General features: G+C 46.3%; 1 protein-coding gene across 4 annotated transcripts in view; it reads right to left on the bottom strand.

The window, feature by feature from the left end:
- The window catches only part of LOC143279931 (axotactin-like), a 178,652-nt gene that overhangs the window by 61,248 nt on the left and 104,904 nt on the right, over positions 1–12,500 (bottom strand). For all 4 annotated transcript variants that reach the window (XM_076584272.1, XM_076584276.1, XM_076584275.1 and 1 more), the window contains exons 5-6: positions 10,102–10,211; positions 1,383–1,540 (exon numbers count right to left, since the gene is read on the bottom strand). In XM_076584272.1, the coding sequence (XP_076440387.1) occupies positions 1,383–1,540; positions 10,102–10,211 (268 nt within the window). The remainder of the gene's footprint in view (positions 1–1,382; positions 1,541–10,101; positions 10,212–12,500) is intronic.

Raw genomic sequence — 12,500 nt, 5'->3', positions numbered from 1 at the left:
AATGAGAATAGTAACTGGAATAGTCTATTAAAAGTAAAGCAAGGAAAAGAACAATTGGTACATTATCATGTGTGTACGTACTTACAAGAAGAAGAAGAATAGAACAGTAATAATAATAGATAACAATAGTTTACCACCACCACTACTACTACTACTACTACTACTACTACTAGAGGCATCTGCTGTCCTGAATATCTGGGCTAGAATTTGATTACAGTGGAGAGTTTCTTGCCAACATTACATCCCCATTCTCTCTGGCCAAGGTGGATTGAGGACAGCTGGCGTTGGGATGGTTCCCAAAGGCTGACTAACGCCCCCCCCACCCCCTCCCAGACCCCCCTCCCCAAAGGCTGCAGCACTAAGAGCCAGTGCAATGTTGTCTCCTAGTTTGAGAGTCATAGCCCTTCACAAAAGACTGAGCTGTAAATGACTTCCCATTACAGTGGAGAAATCACTGATCATACAGCTCTCACTTTGCTGTTGGCCCAACTGTAAGCTTAATGTTAGTCCGTGATATACCAATAATGAAAAACAATCATCATCATCATCATAAATAACTGTACGTGTGCGTGACTGAAGTCTCTGAATGATACATGAAATGAACGATCAGCGCCTCAAATCAAATCAAATTATGGTGCTTAACATAGTGCCTAACAGCAACTGTCAGTCACCTCTACCCACGTAGATGGCCTACTGCGCCAATGACTCTGTAAATCTGTTCGACTTTGGTCTCTGACCAAAAAGGAAAAGAATCCATACTACTAATGATGATGATGATAATAATAATCACCATCATAACACTAATAATGACAACAAGAAGAAGGAAATAAAGGGCGTTTGTAATGCTCTACCTCCTTACCACGTGGGCCCAAAGTGCTTAACTCCTCTCTCTCTCTTTCTCTTTCTCACACACACACCACTCTCTCTCTCTCTCTCAAACACACACACACACACACAATCACACACTCTCTCTCCCTCTCATACACACACATAACCACTCTCTCCCTCTCTCACACACATGCACACATAATCACACACACACACACACACACACACACACAATCACTCTCTCTCCCTCTCTCTCTCTCTCACACACACACACACATAATCACTCTCTCCCTCCCTCACACACACACACACACACGCACACACACATAATCTCTCTCTCTCTCCAAACATCTCTCTCTCTCTCACACACACACATAATCAGTCTCCCTCCCCCCCCCCTCTCTCTCACACACACACACATAATCATTCTCTCCCCCCTCGCCCCCCCCTCTCTCTCTCTCCATTATATTCAAACCCTAGCCCAGACAGTCGGGACAAGCAGCTAGCTGCCTCCTCCCCGGTCCTGCAGATGCGACCATCATATACACACGTGCCTGTTGTCGTTCAGCCCACGGCCCAGGGGAAAGTCCAGGTCCTGCTGACCAAAGGCCAGAGACACGTGCAGCAGGCCGTTCCGGAGGGCAGCGGTGATGTGGTTGTGGTAGGGCGACCCCCCCACCGCGTACATCAAGATGCCTGACGGCTCCTCCGTCTGCACAACACACACACACACACACACACACAGCACTTAATTATTACCTCGGGAGCACACTCAAAAACTCCGCCGTGGACGGTCAGGTCCTATAACCTTAGCCCGGCGGCTGAGAAAGAAAGGCAGGCTGGGCGAGGGGGCTAGCAACCCCTTCACCGGAAAACCAAACAACGTCTACAGAAACGCCAACTGAGAGTTCACAACGACAATCTGGACTTGAGGGGGTGGGGGGGGGGGGGGGGGGTGGCGGGGAGGGGGGGTTGGGGGTTGGGGTAAGGGGTGGGGTGTGGGGAGATGGATCTCCAGCTGGAGAACTGAAACACCAACTGGCCCAGGACCCGAGGTGCCTGGAGAGCTCTCGTTGACGGCCTGTGTCCAAGATGGGACCACAGGCGTAGACAGACAGATAGATAGATAGAGCACAATCAAAAGTGAAGTTTCTACAGATTTTTCCCAGTCCGGCCGTACTTAGTCACTCTTAATGTCCTCTTTTACCATCGTAAGTAACTGCACCACGTGCCACCATCTCTCTCTCTCTCTCTCTCTCTGTCTCTCTCTGTGTCTCTCTCTCTTTCTCTCTCCGTTTTTCGCCTCACTAACCATGGAAATGTAACCAACAGGTTCAACAATTTTGGATGCTGGGGAAAAAAAACAACATCATTACCCAGTAAAGGATACTGTGTTACCTCGGGTGTACAATCAGAGCGAATTTTCGACAGATTTTTGCCAGTCCAGTCCGTTACAATCACTCGCCCAGCTTTCCAATCGGACGAATGAATAACCACTGGGCCATCGCTCACTTCAGTGCGAGAGTTATATTAGTAGGCTGCGTCTTTGGCCGCCTAATTAGTGGACCACTGACCACCGCCGAAGGGAGTTAACGCAGTAAAGTCCAGGGTCTCCTGACTAGAGTGGTGGACAACGAAGCAGAATGAACAAACAACAGAAAGCGAACATTGCAATAGGTATAATCGCTCTTTAGCATCCCTAAATCCAGTTCAAGAATTAAGGATGCTAAAAGTGGAGTTCATTCCGTCCCACTTCAGCATCCTAAATTCAGCTCCAGGAATGATTACCCAAATGCAGTTAATGGACATGTCCTCTTACCTTGTTCTCAAACGTTCAGTGATGTGTGTGTGTGTGTGCGCGCGTGCGTGCGTGTGTATGTGTGCGTACGTGCGTACGTGCGTGTGTGTGCGTGTATGTGTGTGTGTTATGAAAGTTTGGTTTCCGAGTTCGTCCTTCCTTGACTTCAGCTGAAGAACGAGTACAACTGAACACAGATTCTCTGACTCGTTTTCCATCCTCCTACAGTCGTCAGCCGCGACTGTCAGTGTGTAAACCGACAATATAAAAGACAGACAGACAGAGGGAGAGACAGACAGACAGACACAGACAGAGAGAGACAGAGACAGAGAGACAGAGACACAGAGAGAGAGAGACACAGACAGAGAGACACAGACACACACACAGTGAGAGAGACAGAGACACACACTGACAGACAAACTGGGACAGAGAAATGGGGGTAGGGGGTTGCACAAGTGCGCGCGCGCGCGTGCTCAAGTTACACGCGCTTGGAAACGATATGCGTTATGTTTGTAAACTTTTCTACTTCCAGATTTCATGGTGTGTCAGTGTGGGCGATGTTATAATGCTCCAAAACGCCGGGAGCCTTCAACAAAGGACAAAAAAATAATAATAATAATAATAAAAAAAAAAAAATGCAGTATACACGTGCCACCCCATGATTGTACACTGTGTATCATGACGACACAGCCTGCTTGGTGGCCTGGTGCCAGTTGCATTGCTTGCTTCTAACTTTTTGACAGTTCCTTCTTCTTCTTCTCAGTAGCTCAAGGAGGCGTCACTGCGTTCGGACAAATCCATATACGCTACACCACATCTGCCGAGCAGATGCCTGACCAGCAGCGTAACCCAACGCGCTTCGTCAGGCCTTGAGAAAAAAAAAAGAGAAAAAAAAGGGTGAATAAATAATAGATAAATACATTAAAAAAAAAGAGAACTACTACTATTAATAATAATATGTATAAGACGCAAAAACTTGACGAAGTCAACTATAAGCGTACATACATAAATAAATAAATAATAATTTCATTAAAAAAAAGTAGTGACAATAATAATGATAATAAAAATAAAATATATAAATAAAAAAGACAACAATGATGATGAATAAGCACACATTCACACATACTCCCACGGCATATGCTTAACAGATATGCACCAAACATGCAGTTTCACAGATATGAAAGCACAGTCAAATACACATAAACGTACATGAGCCCCTACACACACACACACACACACACACACACACATTACCCTGCACCTCCTCTACCCCCCCTCCTCCACACACTCATTTCTAGGCTACGTATCGCAGCTTCCATGGCACACACACACACACACACACACACACACAGTTCCACGTGACTATTAATGCCTACGCTGACCGAACTACGCCATTGGTCCTCTTCTTCTTCTTCTTTCCGTTACACGACCAACATCGACTTGCCGATGACTCTGTCGTCGTTCATGCATGCTGGGTATTTTCGTGTCTCCATAACCCACCGAACACTGACATAGGTTACAGGATCTTTAACGTGCGTATTTCATCTTCTGCGTGGGTATTCACATCGGAAGGGGGTTCAGGCACTAGCAGGTCTGCACATAATTGTGCTGACCTGGGAGATCGGAAAAAATCTCCACCCTTTACCCAACAGGCGCCGTCACCGTGATTCGAACCCGGGACCCTCAGATAGATAAGTACAAACGCTTAAACCACTCGGCTATTGCGCCCGTCGTTCCATGCTACACACAGTTAGTAGCGGGTTACGACCACACTAGGCTCTTCCGTGGTCCAGGTCGACAACACAAACGACCTCGTTTATTCATTCAGTTACACAGATTACATTCATTTCGTTCGTCTTTATACATTCCGGATGACATGCTTAGTTCTCTCCATAGCCTGTGTGTCTCGGGAACGCGGTGTGTGTGTGTGTGTGTGTGTGTGTGTGTGTGTGTGTGTGTGTGTGTGTGTGTGTGTGTGCGTGCGTGTGTGCGCAAGCGCAAGCGCAAAATCATGGTATTGACAGCAGATATGTTGAATATTTTGTAATATCCTGCGAAAAGTATGGAGTTGCACAAAATCTAAGAATAATGAGGCTGGGGGGAGGTGGAGTAAACGATTAATAAACAATAAAAGAGCGGCGTATAACTCTCTCCATGTACAGTGGGAACAATTTCAAGCCAATGCTGCTTATTAAGCCACCCAATTCAGGTGCAGCACACACAGGTAAAACAAAAAGGTTTACAATGTAGCAAACGGACGAACAAACCGAGACCACTTCCTGTTAACACTTTGAAACCTTTCTCAAGTCATCTGTAAGCAGTGACATGTTTCTCTGGAACGGGGGAGGCTGGGGTGGGGTGGGCGGCGGAGGGGGTGGTGGGGGGGGGGGGGGGGGCGTGAGGGGGAAATTGTGGCAGAATCAGTTTTTAGCGTTGGACTTGGTGATGCAGTGGTTACCATGCAGGGATCACGGCTCCAGGCCCCGTTTCGGCATGGTGTTGTGTCCTTAAAAAAGGCACTTTACTCCGATTTCCCCCCCACTACTACACCTAGGTGTGAATGGGAACCTGACTTCGGTTGGGGGGCGGGGGGCTAGATGGGGGGGGGGGGGGGATTATCAAAAGCGGCGTAAGAAGAGGGACTGGGCCCTGCCTTCCTAAGTTCGTTTATTCATCTATAGTCTGTTCATCTAAGATGATGATATCAGACTGAAAATAAAATAAAATTATAATTATTATTTGTATCATTTTTTTTCTGCCATAATGGTGATGATTATTATTATCATCATTAATCAGAAATCATTTGTGAAAAATCAACGTCAGGGGAAGAAATATTCAACTGAAAAGGGAGGCGGTTGAGGTGGAGTGGGGAGGGGGGTGAGGGGGGGATTGAGGAAGGAAAAGAGACACACACACACACACACACACACACACACACACAGAGAACAGAATGTGGAAAAGATAAGAGTACAAAATGTAAAATGGAGAGGGTGGGTGTCAGTGACTGGAGAAAGAAAACCATAATACTGGAAGAGTGTGAGTGAGAGGGGGGGTGATGCAGGAAGCGGGATGAGGACAGAAAATTAATCAATAATCAAATATTGTATGCAATGCTTCTATAGATTATTATTTGAAAAGAGGATGCCGTAGACACAGTGTTTTTGAAGTGACTGTCTCCATAGCTGATACAAAAAAAACACAAAAAACAAAAAAACCAACAAAAAAACAAAGAAACAAAAAAACTATGGGACATTTTTCAAAATTTATGGCCGTAAAAAAATACGGGACCTTAGACTCTTTTCACCTCTCATCTCTAAGTAAAAATATGTTTCTCTAAAACACAGGCATCCTTCATGGCTGAATAACTCGGCAGCCACTTGAATTTCCAAATGGATCCAACAGAACTGTACACCTCTGACAACTGTTGTCACTTTTCCAAGAAACAAATTCTGTGTTCGAGGCATTTTGCTCGTTTTGAAACAAACAAACAAAAAACCACAACCCATTTGTGCTGTATTACATTGCTGGTGTCATGTTGTTTGGTGCTGCATGCGCTGTGTTGGGCTGTTGTGTTGCATAAGCTGCATTCTGTCGTGTTGTATCACATTGTATCACTGCATTCTGCCGTGTTGTATCACTGCATTCTGCCTTGTAGTATCACTGCTATCTGCCTTGTTGTATCACTGCAATCTGCCGTGTTGTATCACTGCATTCTGTCATGTTGTGCCACTGCATTCTGTCGTGTTGTATCAGCTGGCATTCTGTCATGTTGTATCGTTGCATTCTGTCCTGTCGTATCAACTGCGTTCTGATGTATTGTATCATTGCATTCTGTCATGTCGTATCAGCTGCATTCTGATGTGTTGTATCCTTGCATTCTGTCATGTTGTATCAGCTGCATTCTGTCGTGTTGTATCACTGCATGCTGTTGTGTTGTATCACTGCATTCTGTTGTGTTGTACCATTGCGTTCTGCTGTGTTGTATCACTTTATTCTGCTGTGTTGTATCACTGCATTCTGTCGTGTTGTATCACTGCATTCTGTCATTTTGTATAAGCTGCATTCTGTCGTGTAGTTATTAGATGCGTTCTATGTGTCAGCTACATTCTGTCGTGTTGTATCAACTGCATTCTGTCATGTTGTATCAGCTGCATTCTGTCGTGTTGTATCAGCTGCATTATATTGTATTGTATCACTGCAATCTGTCTTGTACCAGCTGCATTCTGATGTGTTGTATCAGCTGCATTCTGTCATGATGTATCCGCTGCATTCTATTGTGTTGTATCACTGCGTTCTGCTGTGTTGTATCACTTTATTCTGCTGTGTTGTATCACTGCATTCCGTCGTGTTGTATCACTGCATTCTGTCATTCTGTATAAGCTGCGCTCTGTCGCGTAACTAGTTATTAGCTGCGTTCTATGTATCAAGCTAACGTTCTGTCGTGTTGTATCGGCTGTATTCCATCCGTTGATTTGGCTGCATTTTGTCGTGATGTATAAGCCTGTAATCTTTCGTGTTGTGTAAGCTGTATTCGTTCGTGCTGTACCAGCCGCACAGACAGCAGGCTGGCATGTGGGGCGGCGAAGGAGAGAGAGAGAGAGAGAAGGGATGCAATGATGTTATCAGCGACACTCCGCAGCGAGTTTGGTGTAGATCGATACGTCTGTCGCCCTGGCGCTGTGCAAGGGCGAGCAACAGTTGATGCGTTACACAGATACAAACACAGACACACACATACAGAGAGACAGAGAGAGGGAGAACGGAACGGAACGGTTTATTCACATACAGGCCTGAAACAACATAAGCATAAATACAGATAACAAAACATAATCATGTTTATTTCACGAAGTAGCGATTCCTCTACGTTTAAAAGCCTTACACAAAAACAAAGAAAAAATCACGAACGTCCTTACTATTCCTTGACGACATTAACAGACTTAATTTAAACAGATAGGGTATTTTGGTTTTTTGATAAACGTTTCACGAATAGTTCTTAGTGCCGGGCAATAGAGGACAAAATGTACCTCATTTTCTTGAGGTTCATTACGCAAAGGACAGACTGAATCATTTGTACTAAACGTTTTGTACCTTGTACCCTGAGAGAGAGAGAGAGAGAGAGAGAGAGAGAGAGAGAGAGAGAGAGACAGACAGACAGACAGACAGACAGACAGACAGAGAGAGAATATGATGCAGATGTTGACGGTAGCAATGCCTGTGGAAGTGCAAATTATAGACACACACACACACACACACACACACACAGAAACACACACACACACAGAAACAACACACACACACACACACACACACACACTGACAACTACGCAGATGTTGAAGACAGCAATGCCTGTCGAAGTGTTTATTAAAGGACAGACACGCGCACACAGACACACAGAGACACAGAGAAACACAGACAGACAGACATACACAAACAGCACACACACAAACATAGACAACGATGCAGATGTTGAAGATGACAATGCCTGTGAAAGTGTTTATCAAAGGACAGACACATTCACATACATACATACATATATGTACATACAGACAGAAAACACACACACACACACACACACACACACACACACACACACACACACACATACACCACACACACACATACACACACCACAAACACACACCACACACACACACACACACACAACGAGAACACACACACACACACACACACACACACACACACACACACACACACACACACACACACACACACACACACCACACACACACACACACATACTATCCGCCTCAGTCACGTGGCGATGTGATCACCGTTGCGCGTATTGGCAAACACAATACCACAGCACACAGCAAGAGTTCTGCAACTTGATCGCTTTATGTTCAGCTGTACTAGTCAGGCAATGAACTCGTTATTCATCCAGCCCCGCCCCCCTCTTTCTCTCTCTGTCTGTCTGTCTGTCTGTCTCTCTCTCTCATCTTTTGTCTTTTTATTTTAACATTCACATTGTCGATTTCTTTTTTTTAAAAATCGGTTTGTGCATGTGCGTAAATGTCGCACGTGCGTTATTTCTCTGTGTGTGTGTGTGTGTGTGTGTGTGTGTGTGTGAGACGGGGGCGATGGGGAGTCGTAGGAGTAAATGTGTGTGGGGGTGTAGGTAATCATATATATATATATATATATATATATATATATATATATATATATATGTGTGTGTGTGTGTGTGTGTGTGTGTGTGTGTGTGTGTGTGTCAGTGTTCAACACATTTTTTTACCATGACTTGTACAGAAATATCTTTCGGTCACAAGAACAGGTGCGCCAGCAAAGATGAACCCGCAACTACACATGATGTGACGGATTCAACACATTCAACGGCATCACGACGTACTCCAGAATAATGTGAACGACACTGCAGAAAGACTCTTCCACAAAATGTGAACAGGGCTGCTGTAAACCCTTTAGAAATGTACCATTCGATCTTTAACCCAACCTTAAATTCACTGGCCCATACCTGCTAGTAACTAACTCATAAGATGAAAGTTTGTGTCAACTTCCACGCCCCCATCATCTCTTTCAACCACGTCAGTCCCCTCCCCCCCCCCCCCCCCCTCCCCCCCCCCCATCAAAAGCCTGTCCACAGCTGTACCATTCATAATCTTTTGCAATGATTTACTATTGCTGCATACCACTTCTCTCGAGACAGTACGTGTCAACTGAAACGACCCTATCTCTTTCAACGATGTCACTTACAAGTAACCTCCCATCACGGCTGTACCACCATTATAATCTTTACATTGATTTTTTTTTATACTATTGCCCCCACATCGCTCCCCTCAAGTACGTGTCAACTCGAACGCCCCCGTCTCTTTCAACGATGTCACTAAAAGTTTCCCTTCCCCTCCCATCAAAGCCTGTTCAGGGCTGCACCATTTCCTCTTTACACTGATTCACTGCTCCATTCTCTCTAGACAGTACTGTGTCAACTAACACGTAGCCCCCCCCCCCCTCCCACCCCCCCCCCCACCCCCCCTCCCGTATCTGTTAACGATATCAAAGCCTTTTCAGTCACGACAAATCCAACTTTTGTACTCGGTAGGAAAATGAACTGTGTGTGAAAGATTTGTTCTTCTCTCTCTCTCTGCTCGATGGCAGCGTTTGTTCAAAGACGAGTGGGGGACGGGGGGGGGGCGGCGGCGGGGAAGGGGGTGTGTGTGTTAAGGATGCAAAACCGAACGTGGTTCTAAGCCTCTGAACATTGAGAGAGAGAGAGAGAGAGAGAGGCAGACAGAGAGAGACAGAGAAACAATCTGGATGCCATAACATCTTCAGGAATCAAGACTGAGTAGCTGCAAAATGAAATAAATAAGAAAAACGGTCCCCACCCCCACCCCCACACCACCAGGCATCGACCATAACGATGACACTGCCCCCTCACCACCACCGCCACCCCCCACCCCCCGGCCCCCCCCTCCTCGTGCATCCCAACTCCACTCACCTTGAACTCCAAGGCCACCGTGTTGTGGTCCGAGAAGGGCCGGTTACTCTCGCCGTCATACACCCGGTACGTCACCCACTCGTACCCGCTGAACGTCAACACTGTGGGACCTGTGGACAGCCACGTGTAACATGATCATAAAGAAAATATCGCCATAAACATGCACCAGTCAAATAATCCGTTTCTTTTTTTCTTTTTTTTTTTTAACGTTTGTGGGCAGCAACTCCCACGTTCACTCGAATACATGAGCGGGCTTTTACGTGTATGACCGTTTTTATCCCCTCCATTTTGGCAGTCATATTCCGTTTTGGTTTTTGTTTTTCGTGTGGGGGCCGGTGGGGGCGGGGGAGCGGGGGCGTGAATGCCGTGTTTTTGTTTCCATAACCCATCGAATATGTATTTCAGCATGTTGCTTTCCTGTCGGGAAAACGAAAACAAAACAAAAACAACAACAACAACAAACCCAAAATAAACAAACAACCAAATTTATTTTCTTACTGTGTTAAAGTCACCTTAAACAAGTTGGGAGGTTAAGTTGTTTTGAGTGCACAACACACATCCCCCACTCACACTAACACACACACATACACATACACACACACACACACTGACACACACAAACACACACACACACACACACACTGACACACACACACACACACACACAATCTCAAAACACAGTTCCGTTTTGTGGGTGTTTTTTTGTTTGTTTGTTCTGTTTCTGTTTCTGTTTTTCATCGGATGTGGGGGGGGACGGGGGGAGGCGTGGGGGGGCCGGAGGGGGGGGGGTTAAGAGCCAGAGGACACTCAACCCGCCATCTGGCGACACGATGGATAAATCGGTCAGTCAATCAATCAATGCACACCGACCCCAGACCCACACCCAGACCCACACCCAAACATCTCCACCATGCAGGCACACGTATAACGGCTGCCTGCATTGTGCGCGTCAGTGCTGCAGGCGAAGCAGTACAGTACAGAACAGTACTGTGCCGGCACGTGCAACAGGCTGCGAAGAACAGAAAAAGAAGAAGAACAAAAAACAAAAACAAGACAGAAATACGGTATAATACTGGACTGATGCCAACGACTGGAGGGGAGGTGTGTGTGTGTGTGTGTGTGTGTGTTGTGGGGGGAGGGGTAGGGGTGGGGAGGGGGGGAGCAAGCAACAGGCGGTAGCATAAGTGTGTCTGGCTGACAGCAGGTCAGAGCCAACAGTGTTGTCAGATATTTCCAGACGTCATATTTCATACTCGTTTGCCAACAACCTGTCGCACAGACGGTTGGCTGGGTGGGTGGGTGGGTGGGATAGTATGATGGGGGGGGGGGGGGCAAGGGTTTGAGGGAGAGGCTGACGGGCGCAATAGCCAAGTGGTTAAAGCGTTGGACTGTCAATCTGAGGGTCCCGGGTTCGAATCACGGTGATGGCGCCTGGTGGGTAAAGGGTGGAGATTTTTACGATCTCCCAGGTCAACATATGTGCAGACCTGCTAGTGCCTGAACCCCCTTCGTGTGTATATGCAAGCAGAAGATCAAATACGCACGTTAAAGATCCTGTAATCCATGTCAGCGTTCGGTGGGTTATGGAAACAAGAACATACCCAGCATGCACACCCCCGAAAACTGAGTATGGCTGCCTACATGGCGGGGTAAAAACGGTCATACACGTAAAAGCCCACTCGTGTGCATACGAGTGAACGTGGGAGTTGCAGCCCGCGAACGCAGAAGAAGAAGAAGAAGGGAGAGGCTTGGTGGAGGTGGGGGTGGTGGTGGTGGTGGGGGATGAGAGGTTAGGAACGTAGGGGTTGTAGTGAGATGGGAGGAGTGTGTAAGTGTGGTAGCGTTATTGTTATTTATTTATTTATCTATTTACCTATTTTTGTGTGTGTGTTTGTTTCAAGTCTCTGATCTGATTTCGACTACTCCATACATTTTGTACTTAATTGTTCGTGTGTGGGAATTTGTCATTTTTTTAAAATACACTTTTCATACTTTTCACACACACACACACACACACACACATATATATATATATATATATATATATATGACAAAAAATAGCTTGTTTACTGTGTATGTGTATGTGTACGCGCAGCGAGCGTTCGTATTATCGTGCGTGTGTATGCGTGCGTGCGTGCGCGCGCGCGCGCGTGTGTGTGTGTGTGTGTGTGTGTGTGTGTGTGTGTGTGTGTGTGTGTGTGTGTGTGTGTGTGTGTGTGTGTGTGTGCCTTAGCACTTTGTGAGAAACGTGAGCACAAGCCTACGAGTACGTCGGTGTGTTTGCGTGCTTGCCCCGCGTGCGTGTGTAAATGTTTGTATGCACGTCAGTCTGCGCATGCGTGCATGTTTGTGTCCTTGCTGCCTGCATTTGCAGATGTCAGTGTGCGTGTGTGTGCGTG

Source organism: Babylonia areolata, chromosome 3, assembly GCF_041734735.1.
Source record: "Babylonia areolata isolate BAREFJ2019XMU chromosome 3, ASM4173473v1, whole genome shotgun sequence".
Taxonomy (NCBI): domain Eukaryota; kingdom Metazoa; phylum Mollusca; class Gastropoda; order Neogastropoda; family Buccinidae; genus Babylonia; species Babylonia areolata.
The sequence above is the reverse complement of the archived record's forward strand: the minus strand, read 5'-3'. Positions and strand labels throughout refer to the sequence as shown.